The 22,428-nt window shown below is 41.5% G+C and overlaps 1 protein-coding gene across 4 annotated transcripts in view; it reads left to right on the top strand.

Moving 5' to 3' along the window:
• Positions 1-19,095, top strand: part of LOC101683217 (antigen WC1.1) — a 47,939-nt gene extending 28,844 nt beyond the window's left edge. Inside the window, exons 3-15 of one of the 4 annotated variants that reach the window (XM_045071730.1) lie at positions 125-427; positions 521-838; positions 6,819-6,911; positions 6,986-7,300; positions 8,368-8,682; positions 14,602-14,643; positions 14,737-15,051; positions 15,284-15,316; positions 15,848-15,985; positions 16,351-16,443; positions 16,731-16,814; positions 17,407-17,544; positions 18,813-19,095. In XM_045071730.1, the coding sequence (XP_044927665.1) occupies positions 125-427; positions 521-838; positions 6,819-6,911; positions 6,986-7,300; positions 8,368-8,682; positions 14,602-14,643; positions 14,737-15,051; positions 15,284-15,316; positions 15,848-15,985; positions 16,351-16,443; positions 16,731-16,814; positions 17,407-17,544; positions 18,813-18,958 (2,333 nt within the window). In that variant the 3' untranslated portion in view covers positions 18,959-19,095. Of the gene's footprint in view, positions 1-124; positions 428-520; positions 839-6,818; positions 6,912-6,985; positions 7,301-8,367; positions 8,683-14,601; positions 14,644-14,736; positions 15,052-15,283; positions 15,317-15,847; positions 15,986-16,350; positions 16,444-16,730; positions 16,824-17,406; positions 17,545-18,812 lie in introns of all 4 variants that reach the window. The other 3 variants (XM_045071729.1, XM_045071732.1, XM_045071731.1) reach the window with 3 other exon arrangements.
• Positions 19,096-22,428: the final 3,333 nt, after the last annotated feature.

Genomic DNA, 22,428 nt, shown 5'->3' with positions numbered 1-22,428 from the left:
AGGAAAACTTTTAACTATGACATCTAATGGTCATATACTATTACGCATGACATGCCACTTCTAACTGCCAAACCAGAATCATGAACATTTACTTGGTTTGGTTTGGTTTTCTTTTTTCTTTTAGGATTTGTGCGTCTAGCTGGAGGGGATGGACCCTGCTTAGGGCGGGTAGAAGTGCATTCTGGAAGAGACTGGGTTCCACTGTCTGATGGGAACTTTACGCTACTCACTGCCCAGGTCATCTGTGCGGAGCTGGGGTGTGGCAGAGCTGTGTCTTTCCTGGGAGATATGTCTATCAAAGAGTCATATAGAGTCTGGCCTAAAGAATTCCAGTGTAAGGGGCATGAACCTGAGCTCTGGTTTTGCCACAACGAGTCCTGTCCAGGAGATGCATGCCACCGTGGGGCTGTTCAAGTTTTCTGTTCAGGTGAGATGCAGAGTGGGACTTCAACCTTGCCACATACTCTCCTGGGGTAAGACAGACATGAGATTTGTCTGAAATATTGTCTTCTCCCATTAGTGTACACAGAAGTCCGGCTCATGAAAAATGGTATCTCTCAGTGTGAGGGACAAGTGGAAATGCATATTTCTGGACAGTGGAAAACACTCTGTGCCTCACATTGGAATATGGCCAATGCCAATGTTGTTTGTCAACAGCTTGGCTGTGGAGTTGCTGTCTCTACTCCAAAAGGAGCATACTTTGTGGAAGGAGGTGATAAAATTTGGGAAGCTCGATTTCACTGCTCAGGGGCTGAGTCTTTTTTGTGGACTTGCCCTGTGACTGCCCTGGGCATTCCTAGTTGTACCCGTGGAAACACAGCCTCGGTGATCTGCTCAGGTAAGAGAGAGGAAATGGTTAACTGGTAATCAGGATGCTTCTTGAGTGAAATGTCCTTAAGAGCAGAGACTGTGGAGAAATTATTTTTAAAATGAGATAGTCCATGATAAAACATAGTTCTTTTCATTGTTCATTTGCCTTTCAGTTCAAGGCAAGGGATGTTAAGAGGGATATCTTTTAAAATTAACACTATTATTTAAATATATCTGAGAATTATTTACAGAGAAAGTCTGTAAGTAGTAAGCATGTACTTCAGTGAATCATAACAACACGAATACTGTGTACCCCCAACCCAGATCAACAAAGAGATCATTGGCAGCATCTCGGAAGCCACGTTCATACCCTACCAGTCCCTATGCCCACCATTTTCTTTGAAGAAAGCCAGTCTCCTCATTTCTATGCTATAGAATAGTTTTTTTTTCTATTTCGAACTTTATATAAAATCATATAGTATGTTTCATTTTGTACCTAACTTCTTTGATTCCATACTGTGTGCACGATTCATGCATGTAGTTGTTTATAGCTGTGTTTCACTCATTTTTATTATTGTGACATATCCCATTGAATGACCATGTGACCAGGTATTGATCCATCAACCAACGGTGGAGTTTTTATTTATTTCCACTTCTCAGTGATTACAAATAGTGATGTTGCAGATAACTGTGACAATGACTTGTGGTATAAATATGTATGTATTTATTTTGGGTGTTTAACTCTTGCCCTTTCATTTTTACTCTCTTAATGGTGTTCATTGATAAGCCAAGTTCTTGAATTTAACAAGGTTCCATTTATCAACTTTTTTTCCCCCACATACTGCTTCTTATGTCCTTTGAAGAGAACTTTGTCTGCCCTAAGATCCTGAAGATATTCCTCTATGGTTTAGTTATCTTTATTTCACATTTTGTTATATAGTCCTGTAATTAGTTTTCATATGTGATAGGGATCAAATTTTATATTTTTACATGAATATTTAATAGACTCAGAATCCTTCTTTCTTATAATTTATAATTTTTAATTTTTTATTAGCATACAATGTATTATTAGCCCCAGGGGTACAGGTCTGTGAATTGCCAGGTTTACACACTTCACAGCACTCACCCACTCACCATAGCACATACCTTCCCCAGTGTCCATAACCCAACCACCCTTTCCCTACCCTCCCTACCCCCAGCAACCCTCAGTTTGTTTTGTGAGATTAAGAGTCTCTTATGGTTTGTCTCCCTCCCCATCCCATCTTGTTTCATTTATTCCTTTCCTACCCCCCTGACCCCCCACTTTGCCTCTCAAAATCCTCATATCAGGGAGATCATATGATAATTGTCTTTCTCTGATTGACTTATTTCACTCAGTAATAATACCCTCTAGTTCCATCCACGTCGTGGCAATTGGCAAGATTTAATTTCTCTTGATGGCTGCATAGTATTCCATTGTGTGTGTGTGTGTGTGTGTGCGTGTGCATGTGTGTGTGTGTGTGTGTGTGTATACACCTCATCTTCTTTATCTATTCATCTGTTGATGGACATCTAGGTTCTTTCCATAGTTTGGCTATTGTGGACATTGCTGCTATAAACATTTGGGTGCACATGCCCATTCGGATCACTACATTTGTATCTTTAGGGTAAATACCCAGTAGTGCAATTGTTGGGTCGTAGGGTAGCTCTATTTTCAACTTTTTGAGGAACTTCCATGCTGTTTTTCAGAGTGGTTGCACCAGCTCATATTCCCACCAACAGTGTAGGAGGGTTCCCCGTTCTCTGCATCCTTGCCAGCATCTGTCATTCCCTGACTTGCTAATTTTAGCCATTCAGAATCCTTCCTTAAAAAGACACTTTCCCCACTACAGTGCCACCTTGGTCATAATGAGTCTACAGTATATCTGGGTCATCTTCTGGACTCCAATCTCTTTTATTATATCATTGTCTATTTTGGCATGAATGCCCCAGTTCAGTAATTATTATAACTTTGTAGTATGTATTTAAAATTTTTTTATTAACATATAATGTATTATTAGCCCCAGAGATACAGGTCTGTGAATCGTCAGGCTTACACACTTCACAGCACCCACCATAGCACATACCCTCCCCAATGTCCATGTAGTATGTCTTGATATGTGGTAAAATTGTACCTTTAACTTCATTGTTTTTCTTCTCAAGATCGTTGTTGATCAGTGTTGAACATTCTTGGCTTTTTCCATATAAATTTTATAATTAGCTTGCTATTTTTCACCAAAAAGAGCTTGATGATCTTGTCCAAGATGGTTACATAAGCGACTCTAGAGCTTACCACCTCTTACAGACACACATTTCCAACTCTTATAAGTGAGGTAGGAATTATTCTCTCTCTCTTTTTTAATTTTTTGGAAGACTGGGTGTTAATTCTTTTTTTCCTTTGCATTAAACTTCTCATTTTTAAACAAACATAAACTTACTGAAAAGTTGCAAAAATCATGTAAATATCAGAAAGGACCCATAAATATAAAAATATGACTGGGGTATTAGAAGAAAGGTGAATTACAGACCACTTTTTCTTTATGGATTCAGAATTCATGAAGTAAATGTAAGCAAATTAAATCTGGAGATGTAAAAAAATTAATACACCACAACCAGACAGAGTTTGTCCCAGAAATGCAGTTATTATAAGATGTACCAATTAACGAAACTAAACAAGAAAAAAATCACATAATCTTTTAATCAGATATGGAAAGGCATTTGGAAAGATTCAAGAATGATACATGATAACATCTCTTAGCATATTGAAAATAGAAGGGGTTTTCGTCAGTCTGTTAAAGACCATATTACAAAAATCCAGAGCAAATATCACACTAATGGTGAAATATTGAAATATTTTTCCCTGGGATGAGGGAGATGATATTAATATCTATTACCATTTTTATCCAACAATTTACCGGGGGGCAAAATTATTTAAAAGTAAAAGAACTAAAATGGAAGAAATAAAATTTACAACAGGATTGCAAAAAATGCACAAATGCATAAAACTCAAAGGAATCTGTAGTTAGATTACTAGAAGTTACAGTCTAATTATAACATTGCTGGATATAAAATCATGTGCAAAATATATACAAAATTTTTAAAATTAATATTAGCAAATAGTATCAATGAAAAGATGTACTAGTCATGATAAGATAAAAAACATAAACCACCAGGGAGAAAATCTGGTTAAAAATATAAAAGATAACAAATAGCATGGAGGACATGGGGAGTTAGAGAGGAGAAGGGAGTTGGGGGAAATTGGAAGGGGAGGTGAACCATGAAAGACTGTGGACTCTGAAAAACAATCTGAGGGTTTTGAAGGGGGCAGGGGGTAGGAGGTTGGGGTACCAGGTGGTGGGTATTATAGAGGGCATGGATTGCATGGAGCACTGGGTGTGGTGCAAAAATAATGAATACTGTTATGCTGTAAATAAATAAAAATAAATTAAAAAAAGAAAAGCAGGGGGAAATGTGTTATTAAAGGTACTGAAATAGGGGTACCTGGGTGGCTTAGTTGATTAAGCCTCTGTCTTCAGCTCAGGTCATGATCCCAGGGTCAGGGGATTGAGCCCCGCATTGGGCTCCCAGCTCAGCAGGAAGCCCGCTTCTCCCTCTCCCTCTCCCCGTGCTTGTGTTCCCTCTCTCGTCTCTTTCTGTCAAATAAATAAAGTCTTAAAAAAAAACATAAAAGATCTCCAAGAGAGATTATAGATGTTTAAAAATGAAGAGATACAGCATATAAATGAATTGAAAATATTAAATATAGTCAGCTACCTCAAAGTTCATCTGTAAATTAACTCCAATCTCAATCAAAATGGACAATTTCTTAGCAAAGTTTTTTTAAAATTTCAGCTTGATTGAGATATAACTGACAAAATTGTAAGACCGTCCAAGTGTACCATGAGGTGCCTGGATATACATATACTTTGTGACAGGATTCCCCCCATTCTAGTTAATTAACACAGCCATGGCCTCACAAATTTACCTTTCTGTGTGTGTGTGAAACATTTAAGTTAGACTCTTACAGCAAATTTCAATTATACAATATGGTGTTATCAACTATGGTCACTACGTTATGCACGAGACCCTCAGAACTGATTTATTTTATAATTGGAAGTCTGCACATTTTTACACAGCTCTCCCTACTTCCTCATCCCCCAGCCTCTGGCAATAGTTATGCTACTCCACATTTCTGTGATTTTGATTTTGTTTCTCTTTCAAATTTTTATTTAAATTCTAGTTCATAGAATTTAGTGATTCATCACTTACAACCCCCAGTGCTCATCACAGGTGCCCTCCTTAATGCCCATCATGTATTTAGCCCTTCTCCCCGCCCACCTCCCTCCATCAACCCTGTTCATTCTCTGTAGTTAAGAGTTTGCTTCTCTCTCTCTCTTTTTTCTCCTTCCCTTTTGTTCATCTGTTTTGTTTCTTAAATTCTACATATGAGTGAAAACACATGGTATTTGTCTTTCTCTGACTGACTTATTTTGCTTATTAGCATCATACTGATTTTGATTTTTTTTTGGATTCTACCTAAAAATGATATCATGTAATACCGGTCTTTCTCCTTCTGGCTAATCCTATTTAGTGTAATGCCTGCACTATCCATCCCTGTTGTCCCAAGTGGCAGGGTTTCCTTCTTCCTCATGGCTGAATAATATTACATTATATATGGTACATCTTCTTTAGCTATTCATCTTCTGACTGATTACCATTGTTGTAATTCTGTTTTCTAGTTCATAAGTCTGATTCAGAATTTCCCGACTGTCCCTAATGTGAACTTCGCAACAAAAAAAGAGTTGAGGAAATATGCTGCATTCAATTGTCTTCCTTTCAGTGTTCTCTGACCAGGGACTCTTCCTGAATCTCGCTTTGTATTTAATGACATCAACTTTTTAAAGAATACAGGCCAATCATTATGTAGACTTTCCTTTCAAATTGAGTTATGGCCATAATCAGGAGAATTAAATAAGTGGAAACATGGTAAATTGGTGTTATATACCATCCTGCCTGAATGCAAATTGGGATTTGGCTGTTTTCAAAGTAGAAATTGAAAGTATTAGCAAAGTCAATCACTGAACACCAATCTTCCTTTGTTGCACAGTATAAATCCTGTGTTTCCAGCTTAATCCTATTTTGGCAAAAAATATATATATATATATATTCAAAAAATACATTTTAATGATTTTTCAAAATTGTTTTCAAAAAACAAATTTAATGATTTTTAAAATGTCATTTTGTGTGTGGGTGGGGGGAGTACAAGATGTGATCAGCCTTGCTAAATGAGCTGTATGCCCTGGCTGTGTATTCTGTGGGTTTGTAAATAAACAATATTTATTTATCAGTAAATAAATATTTACTGGGTTTGTAAATAAACAATATTTATCAGTAAATAAATATTTATTGACTGATTTTGCTGGTTGCTCTCAGTTATTGAGACTGATGGAAGTTATTTTCTGGTTACTATTGCATAATAAATTTCTTCCCAATCTAGCCACTTAAAGCAACTATATGTTAATTTACATAACATAGATCACTGCTCATTTCCCCTCCAACTTCCAGTCACATTTTCCTTACCTCCTTTAAGTCCTCATTGACAGCATCGACCCAGCCCATCCAGCTTCTGCCTGTTACTTTGTTTCAAGAATGTCACATGTTTTAGGTGGCATCACAGTTTGGGGCTATTACAGATAAAGATACTATAACCATGCCTATTCAAGTCCTTTTGAAGACAAACATTTCATTTGTCTTCAGTAAATGCTCAGTATTATGGCATGTATAAGTTTTCTGGTTCCTAACGCTGCATAACAAAAATTTGGCATTGTCAGAAGCAGAACTTTCCGTAAAGTGGTGAAATCTACAATTCTAGTAAACTTGCTGTTATGTTTCAGCTTTCATCTCAGACCCCAGTACTAGGTTACTCTTGAGTTTAATTCAGTTTCCTGTTCCTCAACACTCCTAACCCTCTGACCATGCTGTTTCTGCAGGAAACCAGACCCAGGTGCTACCCCAGTGCAACGACTCTGTGTCTGAACCCGAGGGCTCTGCAGCCTCACAGGAGAGTGCAGCCACCTGCTCAGGTGAGGGGTCCCAGGGGCAAGAAAGTCCTTTTCCTTTCCTGTGAAATGCTCCAGTGGCTTGATTTTCTCCTCAGATAGCAGACAGCTCCGCCTGGTGGACGGAGGCGGTCCCTGTGCCGGCAGAGTGGAGATCCTTCACCAGGGCTCCTGGGGCACCATCTGTGATGACAGCTGGGACCTGAGTGATGCCCACGTGGTGTGCAGACAGCTGGGCTGCGGAGAAGCCCTCAATGCCACGGTCTCTGCTCACTTCGGGGAGGGATCAGACCCTATCTGGCTGGACGACCTGGAGTGCACAGGAAAGGAGTCCCACATTTGGAGGTGTCCTTCCCGGGGCTGGGGACAGCACGACTGCAGACACAAGGAGGATGCAGGGGTCATCTGCTCAGGTCTGCCTGCACGCTGTCTACAGGCTGGGAGAGGAGGTGTGGGCTCTGGAGGATGGGAGTCTGAGCCCTGAAGGGTGTTGCTGAAAGGGCCAGAGGAGACTTCCTTCCACACTGCCTTTTTAGATATAAAGATTAGGTGCTTCTTTTCCTCCTGTGGCATCTGAGGTTCAGGTCCTTCCTTCACAGCAAGAGCTCCTGACAGAGCCATTTCCTACAGTTTCCATTTGAAAGCAGGGCTTGGTCTTCAGATCTCTTTGGTGGTAAAGTCTTGAGATCCTATTGCTGTCGAAATGCATTACTATATAATGAGTGGTAGAAACAACACAATTTATCAATGTATAGTTTTGTACATTAGAAGTCCAACAAGGGTCTCACTGGCTAAAATCAAGGTGTCAAAAGGGCTGCATTCTTTCCGGAGGCTTTGGGGGAGATTTCTTTTCCCTGTCTTCTCTAGTTTCCTAAGGCCACGCGCATTCAGTGGGTGGGAGGTAGATTCCTTTCTTTCTCTTCAGGCTGAAAACGTTGCCTTCCTCTGACCATTCTTCCTCAGTCACGTTTCCCTCTGACTGAAGTTGGGAAAGATTTTCCATTTTTAAGGATAGTAGGTCAAAGAGGTGATCGGACTTGGGCTTAACCTGGTCAACCCACACTACTCCAGGTTAATCTCACCATCCTAAGGTCCTTATCTTAATCATGTCTGAAAAGTGTCCTTTGCATGTAAAGTAACATATTTACACAACACCTTTGGGGGGCCATTATTCAGCGTATCACCCCACTTTCCACACTCAGGAAGCAGGATTCCGCTTTCCCTCTGGGTAGAGTGCCCAGGTGGCTATTCTTCTCTGTTCATATTCTACTACATCGCTGTGGGGGAAATAGAAACCCAGACACAAACACACAAAATCAGGGAAAAGGGAGGTCAGTTTCAGTCTTGCCACCTAGTGGGTCCTTCCTCAGCAGAGTCAGGGATGAGTGTTAATAGTCTCTGGTATGGAGAAAAAAAATCAAGGGCGCTGAGTGGAATGCTTACTGTGGACTCTTTCCCCCTCTCTCGCCTTCCAATTTAGACTTCCTGAAGCTCAGGATGGTGAGCGAGGACCAGGAGTGTGCTGGGTGGCTGGAAGTTTTCTACAATGGGACCTGGGGCAGTGTCTGCCACAGCCCCATGGCAGACATCACCTTGTCCATCATCTGTAGACATCTTGGCTGTGGAGACAGTGGGACGGTCAGCGACTCCATAGTTCCCAGGGAAGGTTCTAGACCTCGGTGGGTGGATCAAATCCAGTGTCGGAAAACCGATTCCTCTCTCTGGCAATGTCCTTCTGACCCCTGGAGACGCAATTCATGTTTTTTACAAGAGGAAGCTTATATCTCCTGTGCAGGTAATTTACTGTTTCCATGTGTCTGTCCCAGTCCTGTAGGATGTTGTTAGTGAGATTTTATCATCAAATCAAAGGGTGAGTTTAAGGTAAGAGTACACCATGAAGTTTGGAAGATTATTTAATTTACATGTTCCAATCTTGTTTCACAGGAAAAAATAAAGAAACCGGTATCAAGAGCAGTTTACATTAAAAATACCAAAAGGATTGCATTGAAAACAAGCAATACCCTGATAAACTTTCTAAGCAATTGCCAATTAGTTAGGAACAGTTAAGTGATATCCCAACACGTTAAAGTGAATAAGGGGCCACGTAAGAAATCAACCCTAATTGTTTTGTCTCTTAAGCTAATGGTAACTTTACCCTGGAATGTAACCACACCAATCAGACTAGCCCTCCAGTCAGCCTTTTGGTAGATAGTAACTGAGTGCCTTGTACGCACAAGTTTATGCTGCAGGTGAGAGGATGGAGAAGAGAAGAAAGTGTAGTCTCTGCCATCATGGAGCTTACAGTCCCGTTTTGAAAACTCTCATTAGGCAGAAATTTCATGAAGAGTTAGAAAGTGCTGTGGAACTGTGGAATTGGTGTAAAAGAGGAAATCATACTTAGAGTGAAAGGTGAAGGGTGAGTAAGAATTTCTCAGAGGAAAGTGGAGAGATCGCTTGGGTCAGTGTACATACTGAGGTAGGAGAAAACATGGCATCTTTGAGACACGAGAAAAACCCCATCATGGCCAGAGCAGAAAATGGTGAGGTAGAGGGGAGCAGGGTTCCCCTGGAATGATGAGCAGAGCCAGAGACCTCTCTGAGGCAGAGCCCAGGAACACATTCCTGTTAAAGAGGCATTTGTTTATCTTCTTGGTTGCCTCATCATGGAGAACTGCTGAGAAGTCAGTAGCCTCATGACCCCATGACTTTCTGCTTGAATTTCTGTCTTCTAAGAGGTCCTCAGAATCTCAGTTTTCAGGGCTGATCCTGTATCCTCTGAGCCTTTCATTAACTACCAAGTGCTTAATCTGTCCCCCTCATCTCACTCTCCCAAAATGTTCTACAGAGCCTTCTGGAAGTTGGAGCCCATTATCTTCAAACTCTCATATGTCCTCCAAGTTCCCTTCACTTTGGTGTTTGGACCAAAACCTGCTTTTTCCCTGAAGACACCGATTTCTTCCTCACTTGGAGGCTCTTTTTTTTCCTCCTCTCAACACTCTTTTCTCTAAGACTTGATAGATATACTTTTTGCTCTCAGTTGCCATTTTCAATGATTCCTCCTCTGTGTCTCTTTTAACATCCAGCTACTTGAAATTCATGCCATGAGGCAATAAATACCACCTAGTACTTCTGCTTGTTGCTATCATCATCCTAACTTTCTGGTCACTTCCCCTGTCCACTGAAGAACTGCAACACCAAGTTCCTCGTCTCTGTCTTACTCCTGGAACCATTGGTACTTCCTCCAATACCCTTAAACACAACTGACAGAGCAGCCTCACCTCTCAGCTCATTGACTTCCTCCTATCTCTGCCTATGCATACACCACTGACCTCCAACTACAGTACAGCTTGAAATCTTGATTTTTTTATTCCATTCTCTGACCAGTGTTTCCTATCATTATGGTTCCTAACCCATATGCTTCATTTCAAATAATTTCTTCTGCTCATGGAGTTGCCCGAACTTTCCCCCTATCAGTTTTTTCTTACTTTTCTACTCTCCATCCATCTGCACAATTTTTTCTTAGTCAGATTAGATAATATGATCCAACATTATAATTCTTCTCCTTTAATTTCTACAATTGCCTTGCCTCATTTTTGTCAGCCTCACCTGACAAACTCCAGACCTGGTTAAAGTCAACTACCTGAGTACTCCTTGTCTGCACTGGACTAAGGCAAAGGTGGGGAAAGAACACATAGTCAAGTGGCTACTCTACTTTTGAATTCATGGACCCAATCTCTACTGGGGGTTCCATAGTGTCTTTGAGGACTACTATACATCTTCAATATGTGTGCTTGCCCTAAATTTAAAATGGTGTTTTATGTATTTTCCGCTTTCCTCACATTGTCAACACCTGATCCCCACCATCTAGTCTCAAATCATGATCTTGCCTCTTACCTCACTGAGAAATTAGAACAGTTGGCTGCAAACTCCTCCTCTGCCTTTTACCAAATCTTCTTACTTGTGGTGTCTTCGCCCACTCTGTACTTGTTTGACCTCCTGGGTCAGTGGCCTCAGGCCTCATATTAGGCCAGCTCTTCTGCTCAGGCTGTGGATCCTAACTGCACTTGTCAAAGTCTTCACTTTTATTCCCTCTTCTAGTGCCATCAACTTTCCCCATCTCCTGGTTTATTCTCATCTATATATAGATGAGAATATATATATATATATACACATATACATATACATACATATACACATATACATACACACACACACACACACACACACACACACACACACACACATATATATATATATATACACATATATATGTGTATATATATGGGTTTGTATGACTCTCATCTTGAAAAAGACCTGAATAGTTTTCCTTGACTTCCTTGCTACTGTCCCTCTCTCTTCTCCTTTGTCCACAGCCAAGTTTCTGAAAGTATGGAAGTATGGTCAGTAACCACTCAGGGTCCTCAATAATTTCCCCTCTTCTACTATTCTAAACTCATCCAGTTAAGCGGTAGGGTCCACCATTCCTCTGAACTGGTAATGAAATGTAGCAGACTTTCCTCTCCAGTATTCAAGAATTTTCAGCAGTGTTCAGCAGGTTCGCTTCTCATTCCTTCTCATTTTTTTTTTCTCTTGGCTGTCACTCCATCTCCCTGATTGTTAGATAGAGTTGAGATCACTGGGAATATAAATGCTCCTTAAACAGACTCCAGGGAACCTAACTTTTTAAATATAGTACAGTCTGTGAACAGACATGGAGTCTCATGCAGAGCAGACAGAGAAACAAGAACCCAACCAATACTGTGTTTGGAACTAGGGTTCCTTTCAAGGAAAGGGGGATGTTTATATATATTAAATTCTACTGAGGTTTCAAGAACACTTGAGCTGAAAAGTACCCAACAGATTTTGGGCATTGTGTGTTATTGACTGGTTAATAAGAACACTTTTGAGGCAGGGTAGAAACCAGAAATAAAAGTATCAATGAGGTGATGCTTAGAAAAGCATACAGCACTTTTGAGAAACTGTGAAGGGCAAAGAGTGAGAAGTAAGGTGCTGAAGTGTAGTGTTCGGTGCAGGAAATAGATTTATTTGTTGTTGTGTAATAGAGTGATCTACTTTTATTTTTATTTATTATTATTTTTTAATTTATTTTTTACTTTCAGCATAACAGTATTCATTATTTTTGCACCACACCCCGTGCTCCATGCAATCCGTGCCCTCTATAATACCCACCACCTGGTACCCCGACCTCCCATCCCCAGCCCCTTCAAAACGTTCAGATTGTTTTTCAGAGTCCATAGTCTCTCATGGTTCACCTCCCCTTCCAATTTCCCCCAACTCCCTTCCCCTCTCTATCTCCCCATGTCCTCCATGCTATTTGTTATGCTCCACAAATAAGTGAAACCATATGATAATTGACTCTCTCTGCTTGACTTATTTCACTCAGCATAATCTCTTCCAGTCACGTCCATGTTGCCACAAAAGTTGGTATTTGTCCTTTCTGATAGAGGCATAATACTCCATGGTGTAAATGGACCATATCTTCCTTATCCATTCGTCCGTTGAAGGGCATCTTGGTTCTTTCCACAGTTTGGCGACCGTGGCCATTGCTGCTATAAACATTGGGGTACAGATGGCCCTTCTTTTCACTACATCTGTATCTTTGGGGTAAATACCCAGGAGTGCAATGGCAGGGTCATAGGGAAGTCCTATTTTTAATTTCTTGAGGAATCTCCACACTGTTCTCCAAAGTCCTGCACCAACTTGCATTCCCACCAACAGTGTAAGAGGGTTCCCCTTTCTCCACATCCTCTCCAACACATGTTGTTTCCTGTCTTGCTAATTTTGGCCATTCTAACTGGTGTAAGGTGGTATCGCAATGTGGTTTTAATTTGAATCTCCCTGATGGCTAGTGATGATGAATATTTTTTCATGTGTCTGATAGCCATTTGTATGTCTTCATTGGAGAAGTGTCTGTCTATATCTTCTGCCCATTTTTTGATATGATTGTCTGTTTTGTGTGTGTTGAGTTTGAGGAGTTCATTATAGATCCTGGATACAACAGTGATCTACTTTTAGAAGTGACACTGGCACATTTCATTTTCTGGGTTATGTGTCTCCAGTGCAAAAACAACTGGAAACCATGTCACAGGAAGTCTGTAACTAGGCTAATTAGCAAAAATGCCAGAATAGATGTAACTTGACTGTTGAACTTTGAAGGACTTTACCGTGGAAGGAGATGAATCACCATGAACTAGCTGATGCAGGGGGCAGGACACCAGGCTGATCGATGGGGCTTACAAGGAGGCAGATTTGAGTTCATTCTAAGTAAAAGTAGCATAAAAGTATCTCACCTTGTGATGGTCCCCCAGGGAATGAACAATAATGTGAGGTAAATGAACACTGGAGTCATCGTGGGATGGCCTCTTCTTCTTCCTTACTTTTTTTGCATTTTCATAGTGTTTTCCTTTCCCTTAACATTCTTTTCCAGTTCCTTCTTTCCCCCTCCTCCTTCCCTGCCAGCTCAGGTGTATCCTAGCCTGAAGTCCACAGCCAGGGGACAGCATGGTGATAGATATTTCAAAGGCTGAGCTCACTTCCTTCCTTGCTTCTCTTTCCTTACCTCCTTTTCTTGTTTCTGTGTCCCTAAAAGCCGAAGGGATATTAAACTCTAAGACCTTATATTGATGATAATTTTCTACAATCAAACATGATGAGTTGGGTGATAGTGAAGACTCCAGTGCTGAAAGTGAGCGACCACCCAAAGAGGTCCTGCCATCATTTTCTGAGATGTTCACAGGGTAGGAAGTTGGATAGGATCACATGGAAAGAATATGCCAATTCTGGTATTTTATGACAAGTACCATGTATGCTTCTGTTTTCTTGTAATTTTTTGAATTTCTGTTCTTCCTTTGGTTTCCATTTTTGGTCTTTTTTTCATCTCATGTTTGTTATCTGTGTCCTCTCTCCATGTAGTTTTTTGTCAATATATTTGAGTATCATGTAAACATTTCTGTCTCACTCCTTAGCCCTTTGTCTACCTAACTGTTTTTCTCTGAATCCTCTTTATTCCAGTTCTTTATAAAAAGTATCCTCTTAACATAGTAATCTTTGCTTGTGCACGTCATATTGAAAAATAGATAAGAAAAGTTTATAATATGTAATTTTCCATTAAAAATATAAATGGAATAGTGAATGCAAATTATCTTTGATTCAGGATTAAAAAAAATCCACTATTATTACCACAAACGATTAATATCAATTTGTATTCCCTTTATTAACTTACTTATTAGCAAGAATTTAAAGGAATTATGTTTTACTGGATTTTATTCACCAATTTATTCAATAAATATTTATCAAGCCCCTATACATAGTATTTATAAAAGGTGCTCAATGCACACTTGTTGAATGAATGAATACAATATACCATGTATACATAGCAGAAACATAGAGATGAATAAAACATGCAAAGTGTTTCCTCTCATGGAGTTTGTGTGCGTGTGTGTGTGTATGCACACATGTCTGCATTTTATTTATTGTGCAATGTGAAAAGTGAGAAACAAGTAAACAAAATAAACAGATAATGGCTATGATTTCTAGCGAATGTCTCAGTAATTCAGCCCATTAGACTAGTTAGTAAGGCTGTTATTTTCACTTGTCCTTTGGGCTGAAGGCAAGCACTTCAGATAATCTTGTTTGGGGAAGAGCACCCCCAGCTGTCCCGGATCTAGCAGTGCCCCCTTGTCTGCTTCTGCAGGAGTGAGACCCAGGAGCTGTCCAACTGCTGCCCCCTGCACAGGTACATAAAGCCCCTCCCCTGTCCCCTGTTGGCTCCCAAGGGCTCCTTCCTTCCCACCAGGGGCAGTAACAGAAGATGCTGCTGCCTTTTCAGACAAAGAGAAGCTCCGACTGAGGGGAGGAGACACGGAGTGCTCAGGGCGAGTGGAGGTTTGGCACGAGGGCTCCTGGGGCACGGTGTGTGATGACTCCTGGAGCCTGGCAGAGGCCGAGGTGGTGTGTCAGCAGCTGGGCTGTGGCTCTGCCCTTGAGGCACTGCAGAAGGCAGCGTTTGGGCCGGGAAATGGGAGCATCTGGCTGGATGAGGTGAAATGCAGGGGCAGGGAGCCTTCCCTGTGGGATTGTGCTGCGGACCCTTGGGGCCAGAACAACTGCAAGCACGAGGAGGACGCTGGGGTGCGGTGCTCTGGTGAGTGGCTCTGGCTGAGCTGGAGTGAGGGTGGGCCAGTGGGGTGAGCTCAGCTAAAATGTGAAGTTTGCGTTCGCATCTAGATGCTGTCAGCCCTGGATCTGGGAGAGGGGGAGGTCTCAACATTGAGGTTGTGGTAATTGAGGAGTAATTTCAGGGCTCAGGTAGAGAAAATGGGCTGCCCTGCACTCTGATCCAATCCTGGACCGCAAACTCCTATTTTTCTCTCTAGGTGGAAGAACAAGCTTGCAGTCTCCTACAGGAGGTACAGTGCCACAATCTGGAGGCAGGGGAGAATATTCAGATTTGGGTGACCTGTTCTGTGGAATTTGACAGAATTAGCCAAATCAGGAAAGGAAAGACCCCGGAGAGCCATCTGCTGGTGGGGAGGTCTTAGGGCATTTTCCTTGGGAAACTTCCCTTCACTTCCTTCAAATTTCCACTGCCCTTGGGCCAAGGGAGGCTGGTTCCTGTGCTTCAGAATCTAAGGTTTCCCCACTTGCCCATGAGTGTCACTCCCCTGCAGCAAGATGCTTATCCCAGGAGTTGCTTGATGCTCTGGTCTGGAGAAGCGTGAAGAAAGGGGGCTACAGTTGTGTAAGTTGGCCCAGCACTCTGTTGGACCTCAGTGGAGTAGAATTCAGTTTATCTCAGAATAAAGCCTGGGGGAGTGTCCACCAGGGTCACTGTCAATCCTGTTATGTCTGAGGCTGGGACTTGCCCAGGCTGGAAATGCTGAAGGAGTTTCCCTGGGCACTTGCCCTTCTCCAAATCCTATTGGCTTTATTCTCCTTAGGAATCAGACAAGGCCCAAATCTCGTCCGTGGTATCTTCTCCCTGTCTGAGATGCTCTGCTTCTTCCTGGGGGCCCTTCTCTTCCTGGTCCTCGTCATCCTGGTGATTCAGATATACAGATGGAGAGCAAAGCGCAGAGGTGGGCTACAGGGGTACAGGGTAACATGGAAAGTGTATGGAGGCCAGAGACAGGGCCAGGTGGGAGGGGGGAACTGTGTTTGAAAATCTCCATCTGCCCCACATGAAACTCTAAGAGCTGTCTTAGGATTGAACACACGTCAGTCATGGCTTCTCTGTGAGACAAGAAAAAATAGGGGCTGAGCTGTGGACGCAAGGCCAGACAAGGCAGAGAGGTGCAGACATGGCACATGGGGTGTGAGGAGACTCTACCGGAGTCCTGGCAGCCCTGAGGCTTTTTCCATGTTGACCACTGGGGAGAATGATTTGCTTGTTGGTTCAGGGATGAACTCAGGGACATTTCTCACTTGCTGGTGGTTTGCTCAGCCTTACCCAGTTTTGAAGATGTTCCCAACGAGGCTGTGTACGAGGAGATTGACTATCTTGTGGCAACGAAGGAAGATCTGCTGGGCAGTACTGGTGTGTATCCCTTCCTTGCCCTCCTGGGCCCTCTAGATGTCAGCCCCTGCCCCAGGCCCACTGTCTGTGAGCCAAGGCTTCTCTGCAGACCCTATACTCCCTCATGCTCACAGAAGCAGCCCCTCCAAAGGCAATGGATGGGTTTCTGCTGAGCTCCTGTGAGCTCTGAGCCTTCTCTTTATACCACAGGAGGCACATGTGCTCCAGCATTTCTTCTCACACAGGTCCCACGGGTTTGTGCTGTCTGCTTTATGATTTTTTTCGTTTTGTGTTTTTCTCCACATTAGGGGCCCTGTCAGATGACTCCGTGACTAAACTGCCATATTACACTGGGGATGGTGAGGACAACACTGACTTTCAACCTGCTCCAGGTAGTAGAGGTGAACTGTCTCAGCTGGGTATTGGGGGCAGGGGACTTCTTTTCATAGAGATGAGATTCAAGAGGGACAGTCTTCCTTTGACCGGGATTAGTGGGATCTCTTCTCTCCTTCTCTGCTTGCTCTGATGTGCCTCATGGTGAGGCTGGGTTGTCTGTGTCCAGAACAATCCTCATTCAGTTGCAACATACACACTGTTTTGAAAAATAGCATCTGGAAAGTGTAACTGACCAAATATTTTACTAAGGCATACTGGTGCAAGGGTTTCTCTGAAATATGTAGTTTTAATCAGGAAATATTGAGAGGTTTGGATTATTTTTCTGGTTTATGGACTCATCAAAATGAAATACATGACCTTGGAAAAGAACTTTTTTTTTTCTCATTACAAAGTGAGTATTTTATTTTATTTTATTTTTTTTAATATAATTTTTTATTTTTTATAAACATATATTTTTATCCCCAGGGGTACAGGTCTGTGAGAGTGAATAGTGCCTCTGGTTAGCAGCTATCAGATTCTCTGTGGCAGAAGGGATTTTAGATATTTTCCAGGCCAACCCATTTATTGTGATTCCATCTAAACCCCCAGCTCAGAAGACTGATGCCCCTAGTGAGGACTATGATAATGTTGAAGAGGTCCCAGTGCCTGAGGCTCCTTTTGCCTCCTGGGTGAATGAGGGGGAAGTGCCCCCAGGGGAGGAGAATGTGGTGAGGGCCTCTCCAACAGGTGAGTGGGGTTGATTGATCTCTTGTAATCTTTTGTCTCTGTCCTGGAAAGGGTTAATTTGAGCTCCTCATTGCTGATCCTTCTTATAGATTCAAAATTCAGATGACCTCATATCCTTTGACCATCTTCCTCTCTTTTGTGCTGTCACATTCCTTGCGGGCGGTGTTGGTGGGGGGAGAGAATCCCTCTATATTCTTGGTATCTGCATCTGCATAACTTCATCTTTGAGGTGATTGCCTTGAGACATAGGTTAGTTTACCAAGTCCAAAAACAGAATGACTGTTCTTATAACACTTTTGCACTGTCCTATCTCTGAAAGGCATTCAGAGACTTAAGAAATATTGCAATATTGGAATTTGTGAGGCATTTGATCATTTGAGAAGCACTGCAATCATGTTAGCACTAATTTGTACAAAGTCTATCATATATGATAGCTTTGAAAATTACAGCCGTGGTGGTGGATTATAGAGTCTCAATTTGTAGGCAGTTCAGCCAATCTGTTCCAGACATTTCAGTGGTCAAATGAAGACACTCATTCTCCAGAGAAGAGTATTTCTCCCTCTGAGGGCCAATGTGACCCTGAGGATGTGGCAACTATGGAAGGATGCTGTGATTGTTTTGGGGGGGTGCATTTAGGAACACAAGTCAAGGCCAGCAAGAACAGAGTGGGATTGTCAGTGAGGACCTGAGATTTTTCCAGGTCTCCTGTACCCTTCTGTTTCTGAATTCGGACCTGTCAATTGTGAAAGGAGAAGTTTGCATGTCCCTTCTTTTTTTTTTTTTTTTTTAAGATTTTATTTATTTGACAGAGAGAGAGAGAGAAATCACAAGTAGGCAGAGAGGCAGGCAGAGAGAGAGGAAGGGAAGCAGGCTCACTGCTGAGCAGAGAGCCTGATGTGGGGCTCGATCCCAGGACCCCGGGTGAGCCGAAGGCAGAGGTTTTAACCCACTGAGCCACCCAGGCACACCTGCATGTCCCTTCTTCTGATTCTTACCATTCTTGGGCCATTCTTTGCTGAGAAACATGTCTTTATAGAGCACCTGTGTTGGCCATAGATCTCCTGTGATAATAGTGTTTCTGGAGACCCACATGGACTGGATCCTGATAGGATAATCTTGATATATCTTTGCTGTAACTATATTAAATTGTCTGAGCTTTCTTGAATATTACCTGATGCTTTGTCATCATGACTTGACTTGCTTCCACCATGGGGCACTGTCCCGTCTCTTTGTCCTAATTCTAATCAAACTTCTCTTTAATGTTTCAGGATCTTCTCTACAGTTCTCCAGAGGGATAGCTGGTCCTGGGAAAGAAGAAGCTAGTCCCTGGCTGCTTCAGGGGGAAGAGGGGGATCCTGGATATGATGACGTTGAACTAAATGCCCCTCAAACATCTACTATGGTTTTCTCATGATGTTGAATTGAAAATAAGATAAGGCCTCAGATACTCTAATTGCCTGTATTTCAGTAGAATAGTGCTGACTTATAATTGTATTATGTGAAATTACTTAAAATGAAATATTCTGAATAAACTACTTTTTGCTTTGTTGATTACTTTGCAAGTTTTGTCTCAATTCAGTTTCCCTCCAAAGAAATACAAGGTGAGTATACTAACATGTTTTCTTATCTCTCCTATGGGCTACTCAAGGCCTTAGTTTGCGTGGGTTCATGAATGTTCCAGTCTCTCTTTCTTAGACAAAGGACTCTAAACTTGGTCCATATTCATACCCTCATTCTTACCAAGACTAACTCATGGGAAAAAAAAAAAAAACCAATCCCGAACATTCATGTATGCTCTTCCTTGAGATATGGTATCATCTGGATACCATATGTGGTATGTGCCTAGGAATTTAAAAAATTGAGGATAGGAGATTGGGTAGGGGAGAGAGAGAAATTCATGGATCAATTAAAAGTCCAATTTGGGGCACTTGGATGGCTCAGTTGGTTAAGCGTCTGACTCTTGGTTTTGGTCGGGTCATGATCCCACAGTTATGAGATCCAGCTCTGTCTTGGGTTTAGCATTGAGCTTGGTGTGGAGTGTGCTTAGGATTCTCTCTCCTCTCCCTCTCCCACCCTGCCCAGCATGCTCATGTGCTTGCTCACTCTCTCTCAAAAAAGAAAAAACACAAAACCTTTTTAAAATCCAATTCTTCATAACTATTTTTTCTTATTTCATCTCTTATTCCCTAGGTTATTTTTCCTATTTATTTCTCAAGCCCATACAGATTCCTTCTCATTCTTCTCTCATATTTGGTGAGTTATCATCTCCTTTTAAATTCTGTCTTTCCTCTCCATCACTTCTTATTTCTTTAGGACATTGTCATTTCCTGTCTGTCCAATTGTAAAGCCTTCTAAGTGAATTATATCAACTGGTATCTTTCTTTACTGCAAGTTGATAAAGGACAAATTGGCATTGACCCATAGACCTGTATCCAAGTGGAACAAGAAGGCAAAGAAGAGACCCAGGTAGAGGAGATCCAAAAGGAATATAGATAGATAAATCAGGAACTATTGGGTTTTATAGATGTGGGTGGAGGGACTTGTCATGATTGAAGTATTTTGATGCTCTATTAGACAATTTATATCAGAGACCTTCAGAGTGATCATGTTGAGAAAATAATAATGACTTCTCCATTAGGTCAATGTAGAACAAATGTATTAGGTTCATAAAACCTTTTCATAGCATTGTAATTGAAAACATAAATATACAACACATGGAATTAGATAAATAAGTTAAGACTCAATAATACAGGGAAGTACTGGCAACCATACAAATAACATAGATGTTCTAATAGGACAGAAAGGATTTTAAAATATATTGTTAATTTTGAAAGTGCACATAAAATGTCATACAGGAATTTTACGATCCAATTATGTGTGTGTGTGTGTGTATGCGTGCACATACATGTGTGTAGACTGAGATGTGCCCTGTATTAAAGCAGGGTTGTATGTTCAGGAAGAATCTAAAGGGAGCTGTCAGATCCTGACTTGTACTATAGGGACTCTGGAATGTATGGCAGGGCTTGGGAAATAGTTCATACTCTTTGATACCATGATAACGAGGTTGAAATTCCACAAGTAGATGGGGAAAACTCAAGTGAACTGAATGCTTTAATATGTGAACATACTCTTTAAAAACATGATTCTAAAAAAGTTATCTCTGGGAAAAAATATACTTGGTTGATGAAATGTGATTTATTCTTAGCCTAATGAGAAATGTATTCATTGTTGTCAGAGCTGGAGAGACCAACCTGGAATCAGAGCATCAATTTTATATTTCATTTTGATTCTACTTCTACCCTTAAGGGCCTGCAAAGTCTAAAAAAGGACAACTGTCATAAGCATATGGCCCAAAGTCAAGCAACTGGAAGTTCCAAGAAATATAACAAGGAAATGAAGAGTGGAACCTCTTACTCCTGTTGGAGGCATAGAATTTTCCATCCAAGAGAGACAAAGGCTCATGGTTGGAGGGGTTTGAAACAGGAGGAACTGTAGGTCAGAGAGATCAGGAACCAAGGTCCACACCTGGGCCTGGCTTGCCAGCCATGTGACTAGATTGTTCTCCTCTCAGGAGCTTAAGTCCTGATACCTTGCATTCTCCTGAGTCAGGGGCCCAACAGAGACAAGATTTCTTATAAGATCTGAGGATGTTACAAGGGAGAAAATTTGCCAAAGTACATTAATAAGCACAGAGTTCTTCCTAAATAGAAGATCCATTAGGATGTCACAAAATAAGCTTGTATACCTCACTAGGGCAGGGGAAAATTGACCAAAGAGGCACATCCTGAAGTCTCCAAGGCTAGATCCCTCTTCTGCCTTCTATGCTAATATCAGTCCATCTAAGAACACCTGCATTCAGCATCACTTTTCTCTGGTGCACAATGAGGTTGAGGGATGATCAGTCCAAGATGTCAGAAGGGAAAACATACAGGCAGGAAGAGAAGAGTTCTAGAAAGAATCCAGTGCCGGGGAAAGATCACCGTAAATCAGAAAAACATCTGAGCTATAGGTTTGTGGAGAAGAAAAAGAAAGTAAAAAGCAGGCTTATATTACAAATGCAGGGTTATCTGGAAGTTTAGTTATAGTTCCTATTGGAAGGACTTTCTTTATAGACAGAAAGGTTTCCATATCTGTGGTACCATATACACATACACACATATTATCATCACTACTACTACCTCCATCACCAAATCCAGCAATCTGGTTTAGAGAATGTGAGTTCTATGGCCTTGTTTCTAAGAAAATTGACTTTCACCAGGTAGACATATTCCTGCTTACCACGTTTAGCCTTCACATACTCTTAAGACTCCATTTCATCTGATTCCTCCACTCTACCCCCAACCCTCTCTCTCATGCACATGCCCTATACTCTATAATAGAGTATAGAAAGGACAGATCAGTGGTCCAGCCTGATGTAGTCTTTCAGCCATAATCCAGTATGAGAAGCCCTTGGAAATGATCTGAGGTTTTAGGTGATTGAGGCTGATTTAGAAAACAAACTTTATATGTCTGCAACATCTCACTGCTGAACTTGAAAAACAGAGTCCCTTCTCACAAAAGAAAAAATCAACATTCATCATCACTAAAGATCACATTTGGTCAAAACCAAATGGTCAATTAAAAGGCATTGAATTTACAATCCCAGGGATCATCTCCCCAGAGTCTTTGAGCTAATCCAATATCTCTGCTGATATTTTAGAAGTGAGGCTGTCCTTACCTTGAGCTTTGTGAGTTCAGTGAGGACACTGAGAAAAGCAAGTCCTTGGAGAAAGCAGCATTCATTGTTGTTCAGAGCTTCACGCCTTCAGGAAACAGCATCAGCTTCTTCAAACCATACTAGGGACTCTCCTGCCCTCCTGTTCCTCAGTGGGGCTTATACAGAAG

The sequence above is a fragment of the Mustela putorius genome, unplaced genomic scaffold (assembly GCF_011764305.1).
Source record: "Mustela putorius furo isolate JIRA1106 unplaced genomic scaffold, ASM1176430v1.1 tig00003988_pilon_pilon_pilon, whole genome shotgun sequence".
NCBI classification, from domain to species: domain Eukaryota; kingdom Metazoa; phylum Chordata; class Mammalia; order Carnivora; family Mustelidae; genus Mustela; species Mustela putorius.
This window is presented reverse-complemented; position numbering and strand designations above follow the sequence as displayed.